General features: G+C 44.0%; 2 protein-coding genes across 2 annotated transcripts; one reads left to right on the top strand and one right to left on the bottom strand.

Annotated features, from left to right (window-relative positions):
- The first annotated feature begins 899 nt into the window (after positions 1 to 899).
- On the top strand, positions 900 to 18,943 carry LOC136672036 (3'-5' exoribonuclease HELZ2-like). The gene is made up of 15 exons (XM_066647974.1): positions 900 to 1,058; positions 3,955 to 4,187; positions 4,321 to 4,439; positions 4,920 to 8,067; positions 8,364 to 8,452; positions 9,139 to 9,261; positions 9,540 to 9,731; positions 11,576 to 11,720; positions 11,790 to 11,891; positions 11,972 to 12,164; positions 14,512 to 14,646; positions 15,404 to 15,616; positions 16,376 to 16,547; positions 16,943 to 17,116; positions 18,376 to 18,943. The coding sequence occupies exons 4-15, from the start codon at positions 5,120 to 5,122 to the stop codon at positions 18,555 to 18,557; spliced, it is 4,668 nt and encodes a 1,555-aa protein (XP_066504071.1). The 5' UTR covers positions 900 to 1,058; positions 3,955 to 4,187; positions 4,321 to 4,439; positions 4,920 to 5,119; the 3' UTR covers positions 18,558 to 18,943.
- A 2-nt stretch (positions 18,944 to 18,945) lies between these two features.
- On the bottom strand, positions 18,946 to 23,624 carry LOC136672035 (very-long-chain (3R)-3-hydroxyacyl-CoA dehydratase-like). Its single transcript, XM_066647973.1, has 7 exons — positions 23,555 to 23,624; positions 23,386 to 23,496; positions 22,987 to 23,114; positions 22,528 to 22,640; positions 22,329 to 22,435; positions 21,877 to 22,008; positions 18,946 to 19,044 (listed from the first exon to the last, which is right to left on the bottom strand). Exons 1-7 carry the CDS (start codon positions 23,622 to 23,624, stop codon positions 18,977 to 18,979), a joined length of 729 nt encoding a protein of 242 aa, XP_066504070.1. The 3' UTR covers positions 18,946 to 18,976.
- Between the last annotated feature and the right edge of the window lie 3,423 nt (positions 23,625 to 27,047).

The following is a 27,047-nucleotide window of genomic DNA, read 5'->3' as shown; positions in this document are numbered from 1 at the left end:
CAGGGAGAACACACCACACTCCTCACAGACAGTCACCCGGAAGAAACCCACGCAGACACAGGGAGAACACACCACACTCCTCACAGACAGTCACCCAGAGGAAACCCACGCAGACACAGGGAGAACACACCACACTCCTCACAGACAGTCACCCAGAGGAAACCCACGCAGACACAGAGAGAACACACCACACTCCTCACAGACAGTCACCCGGAAGAAACCCACGCAGACACAGGGAGAACACACCACACTCCTCACAGACAGTCACCCGGAAGAAACCCACGCAGACACAGGGAGAACACACCACACTCCTCACAGACAGTCACCCAGAGGAAACCCACGCAGACACAGGGAGAACACACCACACTCCTCACAGACAGTCACCCAGAGGAAACCCACGCAGACACAGAGAGAACACACCACACTCCTCACAGACAGTCACCCGGAAGAAACCCACGCAGACACAGGGAGAACACACCACACTCCTCACAGACAGTCACCCAGAGTGGGGCTCAAACCCACAACCTCCAGGACCCTGGAGCTCTGACAGAGACACGAGAGGGTTTTTAAAGAAAACATCTGAATCTTCTAATTTAACCATGGCCGAGACCTGGGATTAGGCTCTTCATCAGAGCTGGAACCTTTAATCACACACACACACACACACACACTGCAGTTGTGTGCAGGAACGTGGAATATCTGAATTGGAATCTTTTGTTTGTTTGATGGAAATGTACTTGTTTATAAGGACACTGTGTGCGTGTGTGTGTGTGTGTGTAGGAAGGAGGATGTAATAAAAATAGAGACGTTTGCAAATGACAATGCAAAAGAAGCAGAGCCGTACCCGCCCTATACACTCACTACTCAGACTGCGTAGGGCCACGAATATTAACACAGCCCCCTCGTCCTCGTCCCCGTCCCCGTCCTGTCGCCCCACGTCAAGCGTCTTCAGAAAATGAAGCGAAACTATCCTTCAGGATTTTAAAAGAGGAAAAAAGACTCCAGGAGACTGAGCTGTGGAACAGCAGTGAGGTGAACCGGTGACTGGTCTTCTCCAGGTCGGACTGTTTATAAGTTATAGTCTACGTATGATATTTAAAGGTAGAGTCCTTGAGATCAAGGAGACGGCGGACCACTGTTGATCCACTGAGGGTAAAGCTGGAGGTCCACTAGTGTTTTACACAGTGTTTTCTGGGCGGATCACTGCTGATTAAACAGAACTTTAGACCAAATACTACATTTTAGCACTTTTCCATTCACAGTCCAATTTACATTTATTTCCTTCATTAGGTTCTTTTTGTTATTCTTTATAAATAAAATTAGTAAATAATTTAAATCAGTACAGTGTCAACATTTTTATCATTTAATCATTTTATATCAGTCTTATACTCAGTATTATATCTCTCACAGTTGTTGGTAATATTTGTATTAGTGTGTTTTCCAGAATAAAAGTCTCTGTGAATGTAAAAACTGTTTGAGGAGATTATAAATGAGTTATATCCTGTACAGGACAGTATCTGAGTACCAGCAGTGGTCTACAGTCAGTGGTGTGACAGCCTTTTTATGTCAGTGGACCGATATATGTTCGCTGTCTGGGCTGAAGGGGGCGCCAGTCCTTCACAGGGCAACACTCACACCCACAGGCACATTTGAGTCTCCAATCCACCTACCAACGTGTGTTTTTGGAGCGTGGGAGGAAACAGGAGCACCCGGAGGAAACCCACGCAGACACAGGGAGAACACACCACACTCCTCACAGACAGTCACCCGGAGGAAACCCACGCAGACACAGGGAGAACACACCACACTCCTCACAGACAGTCACCCGGAGGACAGTAATCTGAGGGGTCCGATGGTGGACCAGCAGTGGTCTACAGTCAGTGGTGTGACTTTTTATGCCAGTGGATATATGCTCCCTATCTGGGAGTGCACTGCTCAGATGCTCTCAACAACCTTAAAGCCCTCGCAGCGCCACAGTGCCATGACCCATGGGTGTTTCAAGCTTTTCAAAAGTTCCTCCCATGCTCCAAAAACACACGTTGGTAGGTGGATTGGAGACTCAAAAGTGTCCGTAGGTGTGTGTGTGAGTGAATGTGTGTGTGTGTGTTGCCCTGTGAAGGACCGGCGCCCCCTCCAGGGTGTGTTCCCGCCTTGTGCCCAATGATTCTGGGTAGACTCCAGACCCAACGCCGCCCTGAACTGGATAAGGGTTACAGACAATGAATGAATGTATGCAAATATCTAATGTGACTTTAATGTATGAAGAAATCATTTGATTAAATGTATCTGTGATGTGTTTATATTCCTAGCTCATTCCACATTAAGAATTAGGTACTTACAAGTGCTAATTGAGTTCTTCGAGGTTTCAGTTCCACCTTAAATTCTTAAGAGGGACCTTTATCAAAATTTCGCTTAGGGCCCCAGGAAAGAAAGAGAGAGAGAGAGAGAGAATTAAACATGAAGTCGAGTCTCCATCTAGTGGCCACATTGTCGTATGACCTTTGATGTCAGAGCACATTGTACAAGCATCATCCTTAAAAAATGACTCGTTTCTACACGCGCTCTCCACTCTTGTATTTCTACAGTCCATCTGTTGCTCTGCATACTTCGTTAAATTTAAACCCTGTGTCCACTTCTGTCCACTCTGTGAGACACTCTTCCCTCGTTGGTCCACCTTGTAGATGTAGAGTCACAGACACAGTTCATCAGTGACACAGGACGCTGTGCTGAAAATGATCCAGTGACTGTAGGAACAAGGTTAAATAATGTTTATTATTATTGAGATTATTTATAAAAGCCTAACCAAGGACTATATGCATTGCACATGCTATGTTTTGTGTAACAATATTTATCTGGATTGTCGCTGTCAAATAAAATAAATAAATAAATAAATAAATAAATAAACATGTGGCTTGTGAAAATGATAAACATTTATAAATAAATACAAAATCATAAACACAGTAAAAGGATGTTTGTTGTAAAGAGTAGACGCTGTGTTGGGAGCGAGTGAAGAACAGTGTGTTTCCTGATGTTTCTCCTGATCGTATGGATTTGTTAAATCTACTGCACACTTGATTTAACACGATGAAGTATTTATTAACCGCTGACACTAGGCACAGGACGACCCCCTCAAATAACACTGGACTATCACCAGGAGAGATGTGGAAAGGGTTAAACCAACACATTCACACACACACACACACACACACACAGACAGACACAGACACAGACACATACACAAACACACACAGACACAGACATATACACTCACACACACACTCAAACACACACACATACACACTCACACACAAACACACATACAAACACACACACACATTCACATATTTATTAACCGCTGACACTAGGCACTGTACGACCACCTCAAATAACACTGGAGAGTTATCACCAGGAGAGTTGTGGAAAGGGTTAAACCAACACATTCACACACACACACAGACACATGCACAAACACACACTCTCACACAAATACAAACACACATATACAAACACACACACACACCCACACAAACACAAACACACACATATACACACATACTCACATACTCACACACACACACACACACATACTCACACACACACACACACACACACACACAGACACATGCACAAACACACACTCTCACACAAATACAAACACACACATACACACACCCACACAAACTCACTCGTACACACAAACACAAACACACACATATACACATACTCACACACACCACACACACATACTCACACACACACCACACACACATACTCACACACACACACACACACATATACACACACACTCACTCACACACACAAACATATACACACACACACACACCAGAATAAACTTGTTTGTTTTTATTCTATATTAGTTTTTTTTGTTTTGTTTTTTGAAAATTAACTCTCAAACTGCTCAGATGAAGGCCATTTTAAATCCCCATTTCCCAGGTGCCTCTCTTTTGCACAGTGCTGGATATACGTCAGAGGAGGGGAGACGTGAAAGGGTTAAATGTCCCACTCCACACAGAGGAGCATCGTCATAGGAACATTGCTCAAGGGAATTAGAGGCAACATCTCTTTCCACAGAGCGGTACGGTCTCTACGTCCTCTACGTGGATCACCAGCTTTAACTACAATCAGCGACAGATCCGCGAGGCAATGAGATGATGACCACTGTCTAGGTCAAGTATATGTCTCTTATAGCTCCTTTGTGAATTACAGCTACTTAATATAATTTGTCTAAACATTACTGAGTTAAATTTGAGTTTAAAGGTGCAATCAGTCATTCTTTACCTCCAATACGTGGCACTACAGGGCTACAGACTCAGACCCTCTCCTCGGGGCACCATCCGTGAGGAGCATGGTGTGTTCTCCTTGTGTCTGCGTGGGTTTCCTCCAGGTGCACTGTTTCCTCCCACAGTCCAAACACACAGGTAGGTGAAGTGATTGTGTTAAAGAGTGAGGTTTAAAGGTTTACTGTAGGTGTTGTGGGGCGGCACGGTGGCGCAGCAGGTAGGTGTCGCAGTCACACAGCTCCAAGGTCCTGTAGGTTGTGGGTTCGATTCCCGCTCCGGGTGACTGTCTGTGAGGAGTGTGGTGTGTTCTCCCCGTGTCCGCGTGGGTTTCTTCCGGGTGCTCCGGTTTCCTCCAACAGTCCAAAAACACACGTTGGTAGGTGGATTGGCGATCCGTAGGTGTCTGTGTGTGTGTGTTGCCCTGTGAAGGACTGGCGCCCCCTCCAGGTTGTATTCCCTCCCAATGATTCCAGGTAGGCTCTGGACCCACCACGACCCTGAATTGGATAAGTGTTACAGATAATGAATGAATGTAGGTGTTGTCATTTTAAGGCTCAGGAACCAGGCTCTGAGAAGGGGGAACATCTGAGTATCGACTTTGTTTTTGTGTGTTTTTAGGTCCACGGCAAAGAGAAAATGGAGCAGATGACAAAAGCCAAAGTGCTGATGCTGAGTAAATAACAGTGGATTTAAGTGTGGACCATGCCTTTACACTGATGCCAAAGCTCTCATCAGTCGACTTAAGAAGTCTTTAACACCCATCACACTCTTCGTCTTCTTCCTCTTCTTCAGTTGCACACTGTTAGAGACTTGAGAACATGGAAATCTCCGTACTTCGGGTAGGAAAGGTTCGTCAGTGTCACCAAGAATCCCCCCACACATATCCGAACGTTCTGCTGACTTCCAGGCCGCACGAGTTCAAACACTGCAAGCTTAAAATGGAGAGACATGACCTGGCTTACGCCAAACCTCTCAGTGACCCGAGCCTTCTCATCAAGATCACTGGACGAGGTAATGTGGGCAGATCGTTTCCTGGGGACGAGGTGTGTGTGCAGATCTTGGCGACGGAAACCGAGGCAAACGGAGATACAATCGTGACAGGAAAGGTTGTAGAATCGATGCGGGACGATGAGGAATATGGCAGCTTCATCTGTAAGATGTCAGACAGCAGCGGGTTTGTTACGCCTGTTAAAAACAACATGACCAGAATTCGCATCCTTGAACCAAAGCCAGGAAAAATCAACGTACGCAGGTTCAACGGACGTATGTGGGAGAGCGACCACTTTGTAGATAAAGCAGATGATCAACTCTTAGTCGTCAAGGTGCTGAAATGGGATCACAATTGTACGTTTCCTCTTGGAGTGGTTACAAAGGTCTTTTCATACAAGGATTACTTGTACGAAATGTTTGAGATAGTTTCAAAAGAATGGGAAAGGAAATGCGCCCCTGCCTCTTCACATCCTCCCAGAGATGGCAAAGAGGACGACGAAATACGAGAGGACTTCCGTGATGACACCACATTTACCATTGATTCGGACGATGCGCAAGACTTGGACGATGCCGTAAGTCTCACTGAAACTGAAGAAACCTATGTGATAGCAATTCACGTTACCGATGTTGCCTGTTACATCCGCAAAAACAGCGATGAAGATGTATATGCGAGACAGCTTGGCAGAACCTTTTACCCTCCCAATGGAGAAAAGGCAAAGACCACCTTCATGGTCTCCAGAAAACTGAGCTCCGAACACTTAAGCTTAGTCCCAGGTGAAGATCGAAAGGCCATCTCCTTGCTAACAGTCATCGATAAGGCCACCGACGCAATAGAGTCCAGCCGTTTTACTCTGTCTCACGTGAGGTCCGACAGGAGGCTGTCGTATGAGGAGGCGGACAGGATTATTCGAGAGCGCTGCTTGGACGAATCCGGGCCTTTAGATTTCACGAAAGTAGAAGACTGCCTTGCTAAAATCTACCGTTTCGCTAACCTGCACAGAAAGCAGAGGCTGGATGGAGGCTGGAGCTCTGGAGAGTGGACAAGGCAGAGCAGGGCCCACTTCATGGTGGAAGAGCTCATGAATCTCTACAACAGCGCAGCAGCAGAGGAACTCATCTCCAATGACCGGACGATTGACCTCACCCCTCTGAGATGCCACCAGAAACCAGACGATGAAGATCTTGAACAGTTTAGATGTAACCATTCTGCCCTTCTGCCCTTGTCTGTTTATCTGTCCCATATCTGTGAAGCCAAAGAGATAAAATCCACAGAAGAAAACAGTCAAGAAGAGGATGGGCCAATCTTCGTGATCACACCAGTGTTACAAAAAATGAAAGCTCTTGCAGAATGTAGGGACTACTACACACTGGTTCAGCTGATCATATCGGACGACATCCACCCTAAGCTACGTCCCATGGCAAAAGAGTTCAAGGATCTTCAAAAAAAAGCTGTGGTTTTAAGATCTTGCACCTCCTTGCCTTCAAAGTTGGGACACTTCGGCTTGAAGCTCAACGCTTACACATGGGCATCTTCCCCTATGAGACGCTACCTGGATCTGATCCTTCAGAGGCACCTCCACAGTGTGCTCGAAGGAGAAGACGTGGGCTACACACAGGCTGAGATAGATGAGCTCTGCAACACGAGTGTGGTGCAACAAGACTTTGCAGAAGACTTTGATATGGAAGCATTAACAGTCATGACTAAGACTCGATTCAGTTCCAGAGCCGTGGCCAAGCTGGCAGTAGTAGAACAGCTTGCTCCCAAAGAGCACGAGTTCAGAATTTCACTTCCATTTGACAAAATATCGGAGGGTTTTTCCATCATGTACAGGAACCTTAAAGTTGATAAGCAGCCAGAGTACAGCAGTGACGAGAAATCCGTCACCCTGCACTGGAAACGACGAGTGTATTCTTTCAGCAATGACCTCAAGATTCAGTCTCAGTCAAAGCATCGTAAAAATGTGACTCCGATCTCAACTAAAACGTGGAGGCAAATCACATCAGCCGTTAAAGCTGAAGACTTGGAAACAGTTGTAGCGTGCCTTAAAGATGTTGGAATGGAGACGCAGACGGAAGAAACTTGCTCGAAAGATTCACAGCATTTCAAGGAGGTGGAAATGGAGCTCAAGGTGGGAGAAGTGCTACAAGTGCAGCTGGGTCTAGAAAACATCAACAGCACGACAACACCTACAGTAAAGCTCCTCAGTGTCAATTCGTCCTTTGAGGTCTGTCTGGAACACGCAAGAAACCCAACCATGTGCTTCTCCACGGGCTTTTGCCGCCCGACGATGTCAAGATACCGAAATTGTGAAGAGTATCAGAACATTTGGAGTGAGCTGTGTAAGATGGATACTGCTTACTGCGCTGTGGAGGATAATAACAGTGTCATCCTTGAAGACGTGAGAATAACATGGAGAGATCAGACAGAGGGTTACTTCAAAATGACACAGGCGCAGAAAAAAGACTGGCGCCTGGATCTGCAGGATCTTAATCTGGCAAACTGCTTCCTCTGCATCAGGCTGAGAGATCTGTATCCTGAGAACGGGGAACAGACGGAAGAAAGACAATCCAGTGGTTTTCCTGTTCTGCAAGACGCCCTCCCTTTGACGTGGGTCGCACACGGTGTGGTAATGAACCAAGAGGAAGAGAACAAAGAATCTGTTATTCAAGTCAAATTTAAAATAAATCATCAAAATACGCCAGAGGTTCCTGCTAAAGTTTTTGACAAAGGCACAAAGTTCACCGTGGAATTAATTCCAATGAAAATTCCATGTGTGTAAGTAATAACTCTCTTACCAATTCTTACAAATTTAAGCTGGAGGGAAAAATATAGAAAGCCCAGAGTGTGAGCCAAGTTTTGAAATAAATACAACTCAAAATCCTCACTTCCTTCATTCAGCGCAACTTCTAAACCCTCTTCCACAAAACACGAGCCAGCACTGCCAGACTACAGCTAGAGGAGTTCAGGAGAGAGTGATCATACAGCTACATTAATGAAGTTTATCATTCCAGGTTGTTCAAGTGTAAACAGCAAATACCGTATTTAGTAACTGATTCGGTTTTACTTCGCAGGCTACGTGAACTTGTAGTAGCCAAACTGAAAACGGCTAATGAGCTGGTGAAGAGCATTGCCACTGGGGATATATCTAATGATCATTCCAGTAAGTTATTATTAAAAATGTTATCATATAAGAACATTACGTTACACAGTTGTTCTGTTGACGAGATTATAAAAACTGATATTTGCTAAACAACATGTTTCATTTTTAAAAAATACTACTAAGAGAGGTTCTTTTACCCTTAAACTTTCTTAAGTTTTCCCCCTCAATCTTTGTTCTTCTTTCTTTGATTATCACACATACCCCACATTCCCCCTCTCTTCTACCTCCCCCTTCCATCTTTTATCTTCCTCCCTCTATCTTCCCCCTCAATCTCTATGTTCCTACTTTGTAGCCAACCACCTGTTTACGACAAACTGGTCCTCCTCCATCAAAGCTGAGGGCAGAGCTGACCGCACTGATTCACTGAACTTTTCTATGACATGGAAACATGCAAAGATTTGAGCGCAGTTGATGAATCAGCATCATTATATAAGATCAAGCTCTGTCAACCAGCACCTCATTTACATGAAAAACATATAAATTAACTGGTGACATTATTAGTTTCTATTACTTACAGGTCATTAAACTCAGGTTTGAGTAAAGTCATTAAACAATAATGAAACTGATGACAATCAAAATCCTTCTGAAATGGTGCTAGATTTGCAATCAGTTGTGACCATTTACTGCTTTGATGAATGAGGGCCTAAATGTCTTTTTTAAAAATAAAACAAATGCTTTTTCAACAGCCAAATGTGAAGTGTTATATTCAGTGGATCCCCGACTGGACCTGCCTCGTCTGAATATTAGTCAGAAACAAGCCGTCCAGGAAGCTTTGCACAACCAGTTCACTGTGATACAAGGTCCACCAGGTAGCGTTTACCCTCACGATTAAGAGTTAACTGATAAGCCAAGTTATTTCCACTGGTAGTACCACATTTCTAAGACCAGGCATTTTATGACTACTCCTACATATACATATACTTACAGTATTCACAGCTGTTTGAGTTTTTGAGACTCATTTTAATATTTTAACATTGTTTAAACTGTCCGTTTCCTAAATGACCCAAAGTACATTGAGTAAACAGATTCATCAAGTGATTATCAACAAGAAAATGTAAGTTTAGTGACTATTCTATCATTTGAAAAGGCACTGGGAAAACGGTGGTTGGGGTTCATATCACTTATCAATTCTACATGAAGAACCAGGAATTTCTGAAAGATGAGAGTGCACAAAAACCTCCCACAACAGACCAGTCTACACCCCCAGAAGAGAAGGTGCCCAAGAAATGTGGCATCCTGTACTGTGGACCCTCTAACAAATCTGTGGATATTGTGGCAGGTACATTGTGTTTGTTTATGTAGTGATACAATTAATAATAGTAATGCTTTATTAGGGCGACACGGTGGAGCAGCAGGTAGTGTCTCTGTCACAGCTCCAGGGTCCTGGAGGTTGTGGGTTCGAGTCCAGCTCCGGGTGACTGTCTGTGAGGAGTGTGGTGTGTTCTCCCTGTGTCCGCGTGGGTTTCCTCCGGGTGACTGTCTGTGAGGAGTGTGGTGTGTTCTCTCTGTGTCTGCGTAGGTTTCCTCCGGGTGACTGTCTGTGAGGAGTGTGGTGTGTTCTCCCTGTGTCCGCGTGGGTTTCCTCCGGGTGACTGTCTGTGAGGAGTGTGATGTGTTCTCTCTGTGTCTGCGTAGGTTTCCTCCGGGTGACTGTCTGTGAGGAGTGTGGTGTGTTATCTCTGTGTCCGCGTGGGTTTCCTCCGGGTGACTGTCTGTGAGGAGTGTGATGTGTTCTCTCTGTGTCTGCGTAGGTTTCCTCCAGGTGACTGTCTGTGAGGAGTGTGGTGTGTTCTCTCTGTGTCTGCGTAGGTTTTCTCCGGGTGACTGTCTGTGAGGAGTGTGGTGTGTTATCTCTGTGTCTGCATGGGTTTCCTCCGGGTGACTGTCTGTGAGGAGTGTGATGTGTTCTCTCTGTGTCTGCGTGGGTTTCCTCCGGGTGACTGTCTGTGAGGAGTGTGGTGTGTTATCTCTGTGTCTGCATGGGTTTCCTCCGGGTGACTGTCTGTAAGGAGTGTGGTGTGTTCTCCCTGTGTCTGCGTGGGTTTCCTCCGGGTGACTGTCTGTGAGGAGTGTGGTGTGTTCTCTCTGTGTCTGCGTAGGTTTCCTCCGGGTGACTGTCTGTGAGGAGTGTGGTGTGTTCTCCCTGTGTCTGCGTGGGTTTCCTCCGGGTGACTGTCTGTGAGGAGTGCGGTGTGTTCTCCCTGTGTCCGCGTGGGTTTCCTCCGGGTGACTGTCTGTGAGGAGTGTGGTGTGTTCTCTCTGTGTCTGCATGGGTTTCCTCCGGGTGACTGTCTGTGAGGAGTGTGGTGTGTTCTGCCTGTGTCCGCGTGGGTTTCCTCCGGGTGACTGTCTGTGAGGAGTGTGGTGTGTTCTGCCTGTGTCCGCGTGGGTTTCCTCCGGGTGACTGTCTGTGAGGAGTGTGGTGTGTTCTGCCTGTGTCTGCGTGGGTTTCCTCAGGGTGACTGTGTGGGTTTCCACAGGGTGACAATGAATGAATAAATGTATGCTCAGTAATATATATTAATAATAAGATTCAGTATGACATTCTGTTATGAAAACGGAGTGGTTTAAAATGTGCAGCAACACTGCTGTGTCTGATCCACTCATACCACTCATCATATGGGTTACCAACACTGTAACCCATAAGAACCTGTGGTGACGTGTGTCACAGGCCCTTTAAAATTTCTAGAAAGTTCCCTACACCGTTTTATCCTTCACTTTAAATCATGAAGGTGTGACCTCATTTACAGGATGACGGTGTGTGGATGAGGCCAGAGACCAGAGAAATGCTTACTGTAAAAACATATTTCTGTTTCTAAGAAGTGTGTTCCAACCTTTTTAACCATTCAAAAGCTGTAAAGACACTGATCGGATTTCAGGAACAAGATGTTGAAATACAAGTTACGTAATTTGTAGTTTACAGTGGGGTTTTAACCCCAGAATACTTACAGAACACGGCAAGGAATGTTCCATGTTTCTTTGGACTGTTTTGTATTTCTCATATTTTGACTTCTTGGTGAACTACGTCTGGACTCTTATGGATTCATTTTGACTGATCTGTGTGAATGAATTCAGACTCTAAAATGAGCTGGTTCTGATCCCTGTGCTCTCCTTAAATCCCAGAGCAACTGCTGAAGCTGAGAGGTGTCCTGAAGCCTCTGCGTGTTTACTGTGGTCAGATGGAGATGCGAGAGTTCCCATATCCCGGCAGTGACCTAAAGCTGTGCCGCAGGTTCCTCCGTGAAGAGAGGCCAAAGGAAGAGCTCAGGTATTCATAACAACAGCTGGAATGATCATGAGGGCAGAAATGTGCAGAATTTAACCGTGTGTTTTATAGGGACATCACACTGATGTACCTGGTTCGAAAACCTGAAAACCCTCACGCAGAGGAGATACAGCGTCTGGAGGGAAGCAGCGAGGACACATTTGACATTGAAAGGTAAAAAGAAACAAAGCAGATCCAACTCTGACTTCACGCCTTTCTTCAAAAGACAGCAGAGTAATGTGAGATGTGTGCAGTTACAGAAACGTGCTGTGGAAGGCGCGTAAGCACGAGCTCTTGAAGCATGACGTCATACTCTGTACTTGCTCCAGTGCTCTGAACTCAAACATAATCCACACCATGGACTTCAGGCAGATCCTCATCGATGAATGCGCAATGGCCACAGAACCCGAGGCCTTCATCCCTCTCGTCTCTTATAACCCTCAGCAGGTGTGTACAAGCGTATTCAGAACACGTTTAGATTTTCCAGACATTTTGCTCTCAGTTTATATATATTTTTTTCTAGTTATCATTTATTTTTGCATTTGGAACTTGCTGTTCACTAATGCAGGTAGTGTCGCAGTCACACAGCTCCAGGGACCTGGAGGTTGTGGGTTCGATTCCCGCTCTGGGTGACTGTCTGTGAGGAGTGTGGTGTGTTCTCCCCGTGTCCGCGTGGGTTTCCTCCGGGTGCTCCGGTTTCCTCCCACAGTCCAAAAACACACGTTGCAGGTGGATTGGCGACTTGAAAGTGTCCGTAGGTGTGAGTGTGTGAGTGAATGTGTGTGTGTCTGTGTTGCCCTGTGAAGGACTGGCGCCTCCTCCAGGGTGTATTCCTGCCTTGCGCCCAATGATTCCAGGTAGGCTCTGGACCGCCCGCGACCCTAGAATTGGATAAGCGCTTACAGATAATGGATGGATGGATGTTTACTAATGTGCAGTTTCTCCTGCCACAGAGGTACATTACTGTCACTAAAGGTACAGACAGTGTAGTGTATATTTAAAGGTACAAACCGTGTAGTGTATCTTTAAAGGTACAAACAGTGTAGTGTACCTTTAAAGGTACAAACAGTGTAGTGTACCTTTAAAGGTACAGACAGTGTAGTGTATCTTTAAAGGTACAGACAGTGTAGTGTATCTTTAAAGGTACAAACAGTGTAGTGTATCTTTAAAGGTACAAACAGTGTAGTGTATATTTAAAGGTACAGACAGTGTAGTGTATATTTAAAGGTACAGACAGTGTAGTGTATCTTTAAAGGTACAGACAGTGTAGTGTATATTTAAAGGTACAAACAGTGTAGTGTATCTTTAAAGCTACAGACAGTGTAGTGTATCTTTAAAGCTACAAACAGTGTAGTGTATCTTTAAAGGTACAGACAGTGTAGTGTATCTTTAAAGGTACAGACAGTGTAGTGTATCTTTAAAGTTACAAACAGTGTAGTGTATCTTTAAAGGTACAGACAGTGTAGTGCATCTTTACAGGTACAAACAGTGTAGTGCATCTTTAAAGGTACAGACAGTGTAGTGCATCTTTAAAGGTACAGACAGTGTAGTGTATCTTTAAAGGTACAGACAGTGTAGTGTATCTTTAAAGGTACAGACAGTGAAGTGTATATTTAAAGGTACAGACAGTGAAGTGTATATTTAAAGGTACAGACAGTGTAGTGTATCTTTAAAGGTACAAACCGTGTAGTGTATCTTTAAAGGTACAGACAGTGTAGTGTATCTTTAAAGGTACAGACAGTGTAGTGTATCTTTAAAGGTACAGACAGTGTAGTGTATCTTTAAAGGTACAGACAGTGTAGTGTATCTTTAAAGGTACAGACAGTGTAGTGTATCTTTAAAGGTACAGACAGTGTAGTGTATCTTTAAAGGTACAGACAGTGTAGTGTATCTTTAAAGGTACAGACAGTGTAGTGTATCTTTAAAGGTACAGACAGTGTAGTGTATCTTTAAAGGTACAGACAGTGTAGTGTATCTTTAAAGGTACAGACAGTGTAGTGTATCTTTAAAGGTACAGACAGTGTAGTGTATCTTTAAAGGTACAGACAGTGTAGTGTATCTTTAAAGGTACAGAGAGTGTAGTGTATATTTAAAGGTACAGACAGTGTAGTGTATCTTTAAAGGTACAGCAGTGTAGTGTATCTTTAAAGGTACAGACAGTGTAGTGTATCTTTAAAGGTACAGACAGTGTAGTGTATCTTTAAAGGTACAGCAGTGGTGTTAGAGTCCAGTTGTGTTCCTAAAGGTTCATTACATTCTCTTCTCCAGAAGGAGAGGGGGATCTCTGTAATCTTTCATTATACAACTGTGGAGAATAAAAGGACACAATAAAAGTCCTGGAGATGAAATCAGCACAGTTTTAAAATCTACAGTTAAAGGATGTGTTAAGGATTGTGGGGAAAGGCAGTTCTCTCTGTTGTTCAGATTGAGGATCTCTGCATGTACTAAAGGTTACATTCATGACTGTAATCAAAAAACACTTTTTATAAAAGCCATGGCCTTTGGGCTGCTGTGGCCTAATGATTTGAGACCGGGCTTGGTACCAGAAGGTTGCCGGTTCGATCCCCAGAACCAGCAGGAACATCCACGGCTGAAGTGCCCTTGAGCTAGGCACTGAACCCACAACACACCACAGTGACAGGGATGTGTGGGATGAATGTGTGTGTGAGTGACAGGGTGAGTGTGTGAAACTGTGTGAACTGGATAAACTTTTTTCTTAACAGTAGTGTCTTCCGCTGTAGTAACACTATGGACAGATGCAGACACTGACTCATGAGACTTCTTTTCTTTTTAGATTGTGCTTTTGGGCGACCACAAACAGCTTCAACCCATTGTGGGCTGTGCTGTTGTGAAGGAGCAGGGAATGCAGAGGTCTCTATTTGAGCGATACATGGAGCGTGCTCAGCTGCTGGACACACAGTACAGGATGGTAAAGGAGGGCATTACGTTGAGATTCCAGTTTGGTAATAGTTAGATTTGACCAAATATCCCAGAGGTACTCAATAATACAAGACTGAAACTGTCCTCTGTTCACTATACTGCACTATTCTTGGGTTCTGCCATTTTGTAATAGTGTCCGAAAAGTGCACTCTAACCATCCCACAGTGCACCTCAAAAGTTAGTATACAACCAATGCGGATACCCATAATGCACTGCGTTATTTGGTTAAAAACCCGCATGAGGTAGAGTCCAAAATCGTTCACTACCCTCCAGAATTCAGTTCACTATAATAGTGCACAGGCAGCACGTTGGAGCAGCTGGTAGTGTCTCTGTCACAACTCCAGGGACCTGGAGGTTGTGGGTTTGAGTCCCGCTCCGGGTGACTGTCTGTGAGGAGTGTGGTGTGTTCTCCCCGTGTCTGCGTGGGTTTCCTCCGGGTGACTGTCTGTGAGGAGTGTGGTGTGTTCTCTCTGTGTCTGTGTGGGTTTCCTCCGCGTGACTGTCAGTGAGGAGTGTGGTGTCCACGTGGGTTTGGTGTCAGACACCCAGATGTTTGCTGCAAGTACAGCTCTTGAAATAAAGATTTAAAAAACAGTGAATACAAAAACAAATCTGATTTGCTCTGTCAGGTTTTACCAGTAAAATTATGTAAATGTTTTTTCGGGATGAAGATTTTTTGTAAAAGATCAAATTTTTATTTTTCGAGCAATCTGTTTTAAGGCATTAACATACTTTGTCTTCTGTAGCACATGAGTATCTGCCAGTTCCCCTCAAACCAATTTTATGGAGGCAAGCTGAAAACTGGAGATGTGCAGAGGTGCTGCTTTCTGCTCAATGACAAAAGTGAACCGACCGCTGTCCTGTTTGGTCACGTCGAAGGAGACGAGGACAGACTGATTGTTTCAACAGCAGCTGGCAATGACAAATCAGTGGCCAACAAAGCGCAGGCAAAGCAAGCGGTGAGACAGCTGCCTTTACTACAAACCTCTCTCTTTAGTGGATCTCAGGGTTGTGAGATTATGAGTGAAATAAGGTGGGTTTAAAGCATTAATAGGGTATGTCCCTTGTTTCAGGCATTGATTCTGAAAACACTTACACTGTTCTAATAACAAACTCATAAATGAGAAATATAAGATAAACTTACCACCCCCCCGTCTCCACAGAGAAACACTGTTCAGAACGCCCGCTTTCAGCACCTGTTCCTTTAAATGATAATGAGCCGCTCGCTGTTCACCCCGACCCCGAGCGCACAGCAGTGAGGAGCGAGGAGCAGAAGCTCTGGTTTTTAGCCGTTTTCACTCTGTTCTCTTTCTTCTCCGTTTTTACTCAGTGCTCTTATTTCTCCGCGCTCGTTGTGTCTGTTTCGCTGAGTTTAACCTCGTCTTTGCGCTCTCACATAAACACGGGTCCAACGCTGTGATTGGACAGACTCAGACAAGGGGGCGGGGCCATTCTAAAGACTCTGCACTTGACGTCAGAAGCGGAGCAGAATCAGAACGGCTCGTTTTATCCCGTGTTTCTGACTCAGGCATCGCACAGGAAACTGACAGGGGGTCTTATTTCACTGTGTGTGGGCTGGTGGCCTCCAGATCTCTTTAAATAATGTGCACAAAGGATTATTTTCATAATATGTTCCCTTTAAGATGATTTCAGTCATTCCTTGAAGTGAACTGGAGCACATTTCTCCTGAGGGTCTGTTCTGTTTTCACGGTCTCCAGGTTCGAGTTGCTGAACTGTTAGTTTATCAGTCTGGAGTTGAGCCTGAGAAGATCGCCATCCTGACGCCCTACAACGCTCAGGTCTGTAGCATCAAAGAGATCTTGAAGAAGAGGAAAAAGAAGAAGCCAGGAATGGAGAGCATCAATGTTTGTACAATTATGAAGAGCCAAGGTGGGTTTATTTTATTTTTTTAGCACCCTCCATAAAAATGCCCAATGTTTTCCCCCCTGTTCCCCAGCGCTCAGGACCCCCACAGAGCAGGTGTGATGTGGTGGTGGATCATTCTCAGCGCTGCAGTGACACTGACGTGGTGGTGGTGTGTTAGTGTGTGTTGTGCTGGTGTAGAGTGGATCAGACACAGCAGTGCTGCTGGAGTTTTTAAACCCCTCAGTGTCTGGACCGAGAACAGTCCACCGACCAAAAACATCCAGCCGACAGCGTCCTGTGTCACTGATGAAGGACTAGAGGACGAGCGACACACACTGTGCAGCGACAGATGAGCTACTGTCTCTGACTCTACATCTACAAGGTGGACCAACGTATATGTATTTGTTGTCTGTGTGTAGGGAGCGAGTGGCCGTATGTGATCATCTCCACAGTGCGCTCCTGTCCACTTTCTGAGATCAAATGTAAGACACATTTCAGCAGGAGATGGATGCAGAACAGACTCGGGTTCATCACAGACCCCAACCAGGTCAATGTCGCCATCACACGCGCTCAGAATGGACTCTGCATTCTAGGTAAAGAACACACTCTGGAGCAGCACTGATTTCACACACACACACAAATCAGAGCCAATATTACACAAAAACATTCATCATTTAAAGGAACAGGTGCTGAAAGCGGGCGTTCTGAACAGGGGCTGTTTACACAGGGGGAGAACACTGCTGTGGGGCTCGTGGGGTTTGGACCGAAGCAGGTCACAGACGTTTCACTAAGAAACAGCACTGTGTTCCTCTGTGGAGACGAGGGAGAATATATTGCTTTAAAAGATCTTGAAGCCCACAAGGTGTATGATTCATTCATTCATTGTCTGTAACCCTTATCCAGTTCAGGGCGGCGGTGGGTCAGGAGCCTACCCGGAATCACTGGGCGCAAGACGGGAACACACCCTGGACAGAGCAAATCAGATTTGTTTTTGTATTCACTGTTTTTTCATCTTCATTTCAAGAGCTGTACTTGCAGGAAATATCTGGGTGTCTGTTGACACCAAACCCACGCAGACACAGGGAAAACACACTTAACTCCTCACAGACAGTCACCCGGCGGAAACCCACGCAGACACAGGGAGAACACACCACACTCCTCACAGACAGTCACCCGGAGGAAACCCCCGCAGACACAGGGAGAACACACCACACTCCTCACAGACAGTCACCCGGAGGAAACCCCCGCAGACACAGAGAGAACACACCACACTCCTCACAGACAGTCACCCAGAGGAAACCCACGCAGACACAGAGAGAACACGCCACACTCCTCACAGACAGTCACCCTGAGGAAACCCACGCAGACACGGGGAGAACACACCACACTCCTCACAGACAGTCACCCGAAGGAAACCCACGCAGACACAGAAAGAACACACCACACTCCTCACAGACAGTCACCCGGAGGAAACCCACGCAGACACAGAGAGAACACACCACACTCCTCACAGACAGTCACCCGGAGGAAACCCACGCAGACACAGAGAGAACACACCACACTCCTCACAGACAGTCACCCGGAGGAAACCCACGCAGACACAGAGAGAACACACCACACTCCTCACAGACAGTCACCCGGAGCGGGACTCGAACCCACAACCCCCAGGTCCTTGGAGCTGTAACAGAGACACTACAAGGTGTATGAGGTCAAGGCAAATTAAGAAAATGTACAATTGCACAATCCACAACTAAAGAAACTGAGCTCTTTTGTCTGTAGCTTCCCCCAGTGAAACCCCCGGTCTGTTTTTTCAGAGAGTGAAGCTGTAAACGGTTGTCGCTCTGCGTTACAGGTAACCGACACCTGCTGGAGTGCAGTGAGCTGTGGAGAAAACTGCTGGAACATTATCAGTCACAGCACAGTGTGGTGGATTTCGCCCAAAACATCAAGGTCGTCGTCAGCTGTCCATCATCTCCCACCTCTAAAGATCAGAACTGCAGTCCCTCGAAAAAGAGTAAGATTCGTTCTCTTTAATCTGCTTTTAGTTACAGTGCCACGAGCTGGAGTTTATCTCAGGAACTTTCTATAAATGTAACTTCCCACAATCTCAGCCTGCGATTTTAACAGATTTTACTTCATTTCTGTTTAGTGCCAGATGTATTTTTTCTGCTTTAACTTTGAAAGCTGGTTCCATCAGTGGTTCCTTTTATATACCGTATATTTTTATTTAAAATAAATGTGTCATTTATGAAATATCTATCAAAATACTCAATGATCAGTTAAAACTGCTCCGTTTTTACACAAGTCTGAGTTTATTGTGTTGCTTTTAAATCGTTTAAATGAGTCCCAGCCTCTAAATATTATGTAATCAGCTCTGTATTCAGAGAAAATAATACTATTACTTTATATCATTAATAAAGCAAAGGAATTAAAAGTGTGTGTGTGTGTGTGTGTCAGTCAAGTTTTATTCGGACACATCTTCGTCTCTGTCTCAGAATGTGCCTCATGTTAATGAAGAGACCTGTAACACAAACACAGCACAAACACTTTGTATAAAACACAGGGTGAAGAAAATATTCTAAATGATTTGTTCAGAGAAACGTTGGGACATAATTGGTCCAAAACCATACTCTTTTAAATCAAGGCTCTCGATACCATTCATTTTACTTGGAGTTTAGATGTGTATTATTTTCAATAAAATGAATAAATCACCAAGTGCATACTGCAGCTGACGTGTGTATCTCACGTTCTCACTGAAACACATGTTTAACGTCTGAAAAATGTTTACTCGTGTTTTGAAATAAACTCTGCTCCACAACACTCTTAACACAAAGAACACACTCTTCTTCCAAGAACATATTGTGATTCCACAGACACACTGCCAGGAAAGCGTTGTTAAGGATGTGTTTCCAAGAACACGTTGTTAAAGTAACACTATGTAGTATTTGTACCTAATGCGTGCAGCTTCTTCTGAGCTGTAACTGTGAGATCAGAGCCTCTGTCATTACTACTCCTGGCTCAGCACTGCAGAAATTGCACTATGTAACTTTTGGAGGAGGGTCAGTTTGGAGGTACACTCAAGGGAACATGTACTGTACCTTTAATTAGGGAACAGAACTGTACCTTACTCTATTTTAACTGTGGATGTTAAAGTTGTGTTGATGTCATTCGCCCCGTTTCATCTCCAGAACTTTTATTGTGTTTTTATTCTGCTGTACCTTTAAAGATACACTACACTGTCTGTAGCTTTAAAGATACACTACACTGTCTGTACCTTTAAAGATACACTACACTGTCTGTACCTTTAAAGATACACTACACCGTCTGTACCTTTAAAGATACACTACACCGTCTGTACCTTTAAAGATACACTACACCGTTTGTACCTTTAAAGATACACTACACTGTCTGTACCTTTAAAGATACACTACACTTTTTGTACCTTTAAAGATACACTACACTGTCTGTACCTTTAAAGATACACTACACTGTCTGTACCTTTAAAGATACACTACACTGTCTGTACCTTTAAAGATACACTACACTGTCTGTACCTTTAAAGATACACTACACTGTCTGTACCTTTAAAGATACGCTACACTGTCTGTACCTTTAAAGATACGCTACACTTTTTGTACCTTTAAAGATACGCTACACTTTTTGTACCTTTAAAGATACGCTACACTTTTTGTACCTTTAAAGATACGCTACACTGTCTGTACCTTTAAAGATACGCTACACTGTCTGTACCTTTAAAGATACGCTACACTGCTGTACCTTTAAAGATACGCTACACTGTCTGTACCTTTAAAGATACACTACACTGTCTGTACCTTTAAAGATACGCTACACTGTCTGTACCTTTAAAGATACGTTACACTTTTTGTACCTTTAAAGATACGCTACACTTTTTGTACCTTTAAAGATACGCTACACTTTTTGTACCTTTAAAGATACGCTACACTTTTTGTACCTTTAAAGATACGCTACACTTTTTGTACCTTTAAAGATACGCTACACTGTCTGTACCTTTAAAGATACGCTACACTGTCTGTACCTTTAAAGATACGCTACACTGCTGTACCTTTAAAGATACGCTACACTGCTGTACCTTTAAAGATACGCTACACTGCTGTACCTTTAAAGATACGCTACACTGTCTGTACCTTTAAAGATACGTTACACTGTCTGTACCTTTAAAGATACGCTACACTGTCTGTACCTTTAAAGATACGCTACACTGTCTGTACCTTTAAAGATACGCTACACTGTCTGTACCTTTAAAGATACGCTACACTGTCTGTACCTTTAAAGATACGCTACACTGTCTGTACCTTTAAAGATACGCTACACTGTCTGTACCTTTAAAGATACGCTACACTGTCTGTACCTTTAAAGATACGCTACACTGTCTGTACCTTTAAAGATACGCTACACTGTCTGTACCTTTAAAGATACGCTACACTGTCTGTACCTTTAAAGATACGCTACACTGTTTGTACCTTTAAAGATACGCTACACTGTCTGTACCTTTAAAGGTACACTACACTGTCTGTACCTTTAAAGATACACTACACTGTCTGTACCTTTAAAGATACACTACACTGTCTGTACCTTTAAAGATACACTACACTGTCTGTACCTTTAAAGATACACTACACTGTCTGTACCTTTAAAGATACACTACACTGTCTGTACCTTTAAAGATACACTACACTGTCTGTACCTTTAAAGATACACTACACTGTCTGTACCTTTAAAGATACACTACACTGTCTGTACCTTTAAAGGTACACTACACTGTCTGTACCTTTAAAGGTACACTACACTGTCTGTACCTTTAAAGGTACACTACACTGTCTGTACCTTTAAAGATACACTACACTGTCTGTACCTTTAAAGATACACTACACTGTCTGTACCTTTAAAGATACACTACACTGTCTGTACCTTTAAAGATACACTACACTGTCTGTACCTTTAAAGATACACTACACTGTCTGTACCTTTAAAGATACACTACACTGTTTGTAGCTTTAGTGACAGTAATGTACCTGCACCGTACCTTTTTTTTTTTTTCTTTTTTTGAAAGTGTAGGAAAATACCCTCCCTCCCCCTTCCCCCTTGATTTCAGTAGAGTGCTGTAAAAGTGAATTACACTCTGCAGCTGTAGGGGGAACCTAAGAGCAAACATACAAAAATGTTCCTAGTGTTTCTTTAAGGTCTTTTTCCAAAGACACATCGTTTATGATGTGGATAACGGTCCTGTTTCCTTCAAACCCCCTGTGTTTGTGTCTGTGTTTCTAAACACACACAAACTGGCAACACACAACAAAGTGCTTTAAGATCTCACCTGAGAGCAGGAGGATGAGGTAGAGTCTGAGAGAGAAGGAGAAGCTGACGGAGAAGCCTACCCTCTCGGGGAGGGGGACGCTGAAGAGTCTGGACTCATCAAAAATAGGAAGAGCCTGAAGGACGGCAGCAGCTGGAACACAGCAGGAACAGCCCCTCAGATTAAAACCAGAATATTCTCACAGCGGACAGAGAGAGGGACTTTTATTCTGTATCCTGGCACAAATACTCAAAGGAGCAATCACTTGTTTTTAAACAGTGTGTTGACATACTGACACCTAGTGGCCTGAATGTGTCAGGAATTTTGTACTAAAACTATGGGGAAGCCAGCCTTTGGAGCATAAGCTAAAACATTTGATGACTACCAAGCCTTTGATTCCTCATCGTGTGAGTTGTGTGTCATACAGAGCATTAAAAAACTGACTGTTCCTTTAAGAACGCCGTTCCTCTCACCTTCTGCCACCGTGGACAGGGGATAGAGCAGGACCCACACAGCGTTCCAGAGCCACGTCATCGCCCTCCACTCCCTGCCCCAGATCTCCAGCAGGTGAAACAGACACCTGCACAAAACGGGTGGGTTCAACATGACACTGAATGTTCAGCAGGTGCTGAGACATCTGTACACATCTGTACACATCAGCCCTGGCTTCACCTGAACATCTCCACGGAGCTCCACAGGTAGAACACACAGAACGTCACACCTTTGCTCTGCATCTCTCTCAGACTCCCGAACACCACGAAGAGCATCAGGTTCCTCCCCATCACCTACAACAACAACAACACACACACACAAGCGCGCATACACACACGCACACACCACTCCAACTCCAAACACCAACTCAGAGGAACTCCATCACTCCAGAAAACACGTGTATGGATGTGTGTGTGTGTGTGTGTGCAGGTGATGCTGTTTGTGGTGGTGTGTGTTGTGTGTGCAGGTGATGCTGTTTTTGGTGGTGTGTGTTGTGTGTGTGCGCAGGTGATGCTGTTTGTGGTAGTGTGTGTGCGCAGGTGATGCTGTTTTTGGTGGTGTGTGTTGTGTGTGTGTGTGTGTGTGTGCAGGTGATGCTGTTTGTGGTAGTGTGTGTGTGTGTGTGTGTGTGTGTCTGACCTGGATGACTGTGGGGAGAACTGGAGCAATGATGAGACCCAGAGCTGCATTAATCACCTCCAAGGGCGCCACCATCTGACACACATACAGCACTGCAGCACAGGATCTAAATGCACTGTACACACCGTCTATACACACACACACACAGAGTGAGAGAGAGATTATGTAAATAAAAAGCATTCAAAGTTGTGAAGAGCACCAAAATATCTTCGCCATGCCGCAGAACCTGAAATAATCCTAACCTGGCGAGGACATGTGCTCCTCACAAACTAATAAAAACACACAGGAGCGCTTTTATAATCTTAGGTCTGACCCTCTGCAGCACAGAAGTTCCTCAAAGGTCCAGAGACTTTAAAGAAATAACAATAAAACAAGGAAATACAAGGCTTCGTTTCTCACCGTGTCCCAGGAGAAAGAGGTCAGCGTTTAATCGGCTGAAAGTCCAGGTGAAGCCCAGGAACTGCAGCAGGTAAAAGACGAGCAGGTACCCCCTCCTCACAGTGTCCAGAGCTAACGGGGGATCCATACATTCATCAGTTTTACTGTAACAATGATATATACACCCCACCATTCAGATCCAGACCCTCACCGGTGCAGGAGCCTCCGTCCCTGCGCTCAGCTCCCACAGCAGCAGCCATCCTCCCTTCAGCTTCCTGGACAAACCTATTCACCACACACACACACACACACACACGGAACATAAGCAGAGGCTTTACATGTTTCCACAATAATATACCACTCCCTCTCAGGACCCCCACAGAGCAGGTGTGATGTGGTGGTGGATCATTCTCAGCGCTGCAGTGACACTGACGTGGTGGTGGTGTGTTAGTGTGTGTTGTGCTGGTGTAGAGTGGATCAGACACAGCAGTGCTGCTGGAGTTTTTAAACCCTGTGTCCACTCACTGTCCACTCTGTGAGACACTCCTCCTTCGTGGGTCCACCTTGTAGATGTAAAGTCAGATGCACAGTGTGTGTCGGTCGTCCTCTAGTCCTTCATCAGTGACACAGGACGCTGTCGGCTGGATGTTTTCGGTCGGAGGACTGTTCTCAGTGCAGCCTAACAATGAATTAACAGTGAAGTTTTAAGGCCCCTCCCACTACATTAGAGTTGATGGTTTATTAATGCGCTGATGCACCACAGACAGGTTAATGCACGACTGAGAGCTCCACACGCTCCATCTCGCCTGAGTCAAGTGGATCAATAACTTTAACCTCTCAGTAATCAATCAAATCAGCAGCTAATGGACAGCACAGCGGCTCCGTCTCTGTGTAAAAGCCACTGGCTGTAAATAATGCAGTGTATAACCCAGTAAACACAGATGTGGGAGGACAACACACTGAGCACTCTTAAAAACACAGTGTAGTGGTTCTATATAGAACCTGGAACACTAGAAGAACCTTTTATGTGATTATTAAAGGGTTCTTTATTAAAGGAAGTGGTTCTATATAGAACCTGGAACACTAGAAGAACCTTTTAGATGATTATTAAAGGGTTCTTTATTAAAGGAATGGTTCTATATAGAACCTGGAACACTAGAAGAACCTTTTACGTGATTATTAAAGGGTTCTTTATTAAAGGAATGGTTCTATATAGAACCTGGAACACAAGAACTTTTTACGTGACCATTAAATGGTTCTTTATTAAAGGAATGGTTCTATATAGAACCTGGAACACTAGAAGAACCTTTTACGTGATTATTAAAGGGTTCTTTATTAAAGGAAGTGGTTCTATATAGAACCTGGAACACTAGAAGAACCTTTTACGTGATTATTAAAGGGTTCTTTATTAAAGGAATGGTTCTATAGAGAACCTGGAACACTAGAGGAACCTTTTACGTGATTATTAAAGGGTTCTTTATTAAAGGAAGTGGTTCTATATAGAACCTGGAACACTAGAAGAACCTTTTACGTGATTATTAAAGGGTTCTTTATTAAAGGAAGTGGTTCTATATAGAACCTGGAACACTAGAAGAACCTTTTACGTGATTATTAAAGGGTTCTTTATTAAAGGAAGTGGTTCTATATAGAACCTGGAACACTAGAAGAACCTTTTACGTGATTATTAAAGGGTTCTTTATTAAAGGAAGTGGTTCTATATAGAACCTGGAACACTAGAAGAACCTTTTACGTGATTATTAAAGGGTTCTTTACTTAAGAAAGTGGTTCTATATAGAACCTGGAACACTAGAAGAACTAGAAGACTAGGTGTAGCACTAACATCACACTCACACACGAGAAAGCACTTGTGAAAGAGACAGCGTTAAAGAATAAGGCATGGTTTTGAATGAGATTTTATTTCAATCGCTCGTGTTGTTTCTGTAAGAACGGTTATAACACATCAAAGCCACTGAAGATGAACACGTCTCTGATCAGAGTCAGTGTTGCTTTGTTTCTATATTCACACTTTGGTGAAGAGATCTCCCAGCAGACGGACACTTGACCCATCGGGCTCCAGACCCGGGATTTTCAGGACGACTCACAGAACTATTTACAGTCCAGAGAACACAGTCCCAGAGGAGCCATGCGCCGCAAAAGAGAACAGAAACCTAGTCTCCGCACGTGTTACTCGTTATGAGATCACCACATCACCCCTCTTACTTTTTTTAATGATTTTATTCCTGCGAGAGACTTACTCCCTTATTGTCAATGGATTAAGACACATTTGCTGTGAATAAAACACATTAAAACAAGTAAAAGAGCTCAGCAACCGCAGAATAATCGCTTAAAATCCTCATCACCATCATAAATGACACAGAGGATGGATTAAAGATGACGTCTAAACGTGAGATCGTCTGCAACATCTGTAAACATCTGGAAAACCTCATGAACCAGGTTCAGAAACACCAGGGTCTGACGCAGAGAGACAAATTAAAACGACTCAAAAAAAAAAGCTTCTGAAACTAAAGTAAGACGTGTGTAACTCGGCCCCGAGCCCAGAATAACTCCTCCGCACCGGACCGAGGCCTCGCTGAGTTAGTGTGTGTTAGAGCCTTGTTCTGTGTCAGCGTCAGAGAGCAGCTCGGCTCCACGGTTAAACAAGCCTTCGTTCGTTTAAAGGAACAGTCCAGCAGTTTTCAACTCAGTCCCTGCGTCAGTTACAGAGACCAATAACGTCCCTGAACTCTCACGTCTTCTGTTTCCCACTGTGTCTCAACTCAACACTGACTCCTTAGGCTTATGACATCCTCTTAAACCTACGTAAGATCTAAGTATCGTATCTAATACTGTGACGCGCTTGTTTTAAAGTCTCCTAAACGTAAGTAAAACAAGTCAAAATAAATGTAACATTCTTTCAACGCTTTGTAGAAAGATAAATATTGAGATATCCACGAGATCTGAGAATGTTTCACTCGCCAAAGCATCATTTCAGAGTTCAGGAACATGTAGTGAAGACACGGTCTGTGAGGAATGACCCTGCGACACGCATCAGACGCAAACAGAGCACGTTGAAAACTGCTGAACTACCCCGTGTTTTGTTGACTACAATAAGAGACTCAAGACTAATCCCTGCTGGACCCAGCGAGAGTAGCTTCCAACACGTCACTGATCTCTTCATAAAGTAAAGGTGCAGGTGCCAATATTTATATAAAAAAAAAAAAAAAAGACAAAAACAAAGAAAGAAAGCGGCATCAAGGTCAAAGCTCCAGAAACGTGTGCCGTCTTTTTGAGTGAATATCACTCGGGTTTGTTAATGAAACAAATAGTGATGTTTAATCCAGCTGTTAGAGAGAGAGAGAGAGAGAGAGAATGGGGGGGGGGAATAAAAGAAGAGAGTAAAAAAGAAAAGAAAAGAAAAAAGAAAATTAGACAAAATAAAAAGACAGAGAATAAAAGAAAGAATAGTAAAAAGGAAGAGAAAAAAGAAAATAGAGAAAAAAGAATGAGTGTAAAAAGGAAGAGAAAGAAAAATAATAAGAAAAAAGAACAAAGAGAATAAAAGAAAGAAGAGTAAAAAGAGAGAGAAAAGAAAAATAAAGAAGAAAAATAAAGAAAACAGAAAAAAGAACAAAAGAGAGTAAAAAAGAAGAGAAAAAAGAAAAACAAAGAGAGAAGAGTAAAAA

Source organism: Hoplias malabaricus, chromosome 16, assembly GCF_029633855.1.
Source record: "Hoplias malabaricus isolate fHopMal1 chromosome 16, fHopMal1.hap1, whole genome shotgun sequence".
In the NCBI taxonomy this organism is placed as follows: domain Eukaryota; kingdom Metazoa; phylum Chordata; class Actinopteri; order Characiformes; family Erythrinidae; genus Hoplias; species Hoplias malabaricus.
The sequence above is the reverse complement of the archived record's forward strand: the minus strand, read 5'-3'. Positions and strand labels throughout refer to the sequence as shown.

Excerpts from the sequence above, each read along its gene's own strand:
- LOC136672036 (XM_066647974.1), top strand. The coding sequence starts at position 5,120 with ATGGAAATCTCCGTACTTCGGGTAGGAAAGGTTCGTCAGTGTCACCAA. Across the intron at positions 9,732-11,575 it reads ATCTGTGGATATTGTGGCAG|AGCAACTGCTGAAGCTGAGA; the intron begins GTACATTGTGTT and ends CTTAAATCCCAG. Across the intron at positions 11,721-11,789 it reads AGGCCAAAGGAAGAGCTCAG|GGACATCACACTGATGTACC; the intron begins GTATTCATAACA and ends TGTGTTTTATAG.
- LOC136672035 (XM_066647973.1), bottom strand. The coding sequence starts at position 23,624 with ATGGCTGCTGCTGTGGGAGCTGAGCGCAGGGACGGAGGCTCCTGCACC. Across the intron at positions 22,641-22,986 it reads TTCTCCCCACAGTCATCCAG|GTGATGGGGAGGAACCTGAT; the intron begins GTCAGACACACA and ends TTGTTGTTGTAG. Across the intron at positions 22,009-22,328 it reads CCTGTCCACGGTGGCAGAAG|CTGCTGCCGTCCTTCAGGCT; the intron begins GTGAGAGGAACG and ends GCTGTGTTCCAG.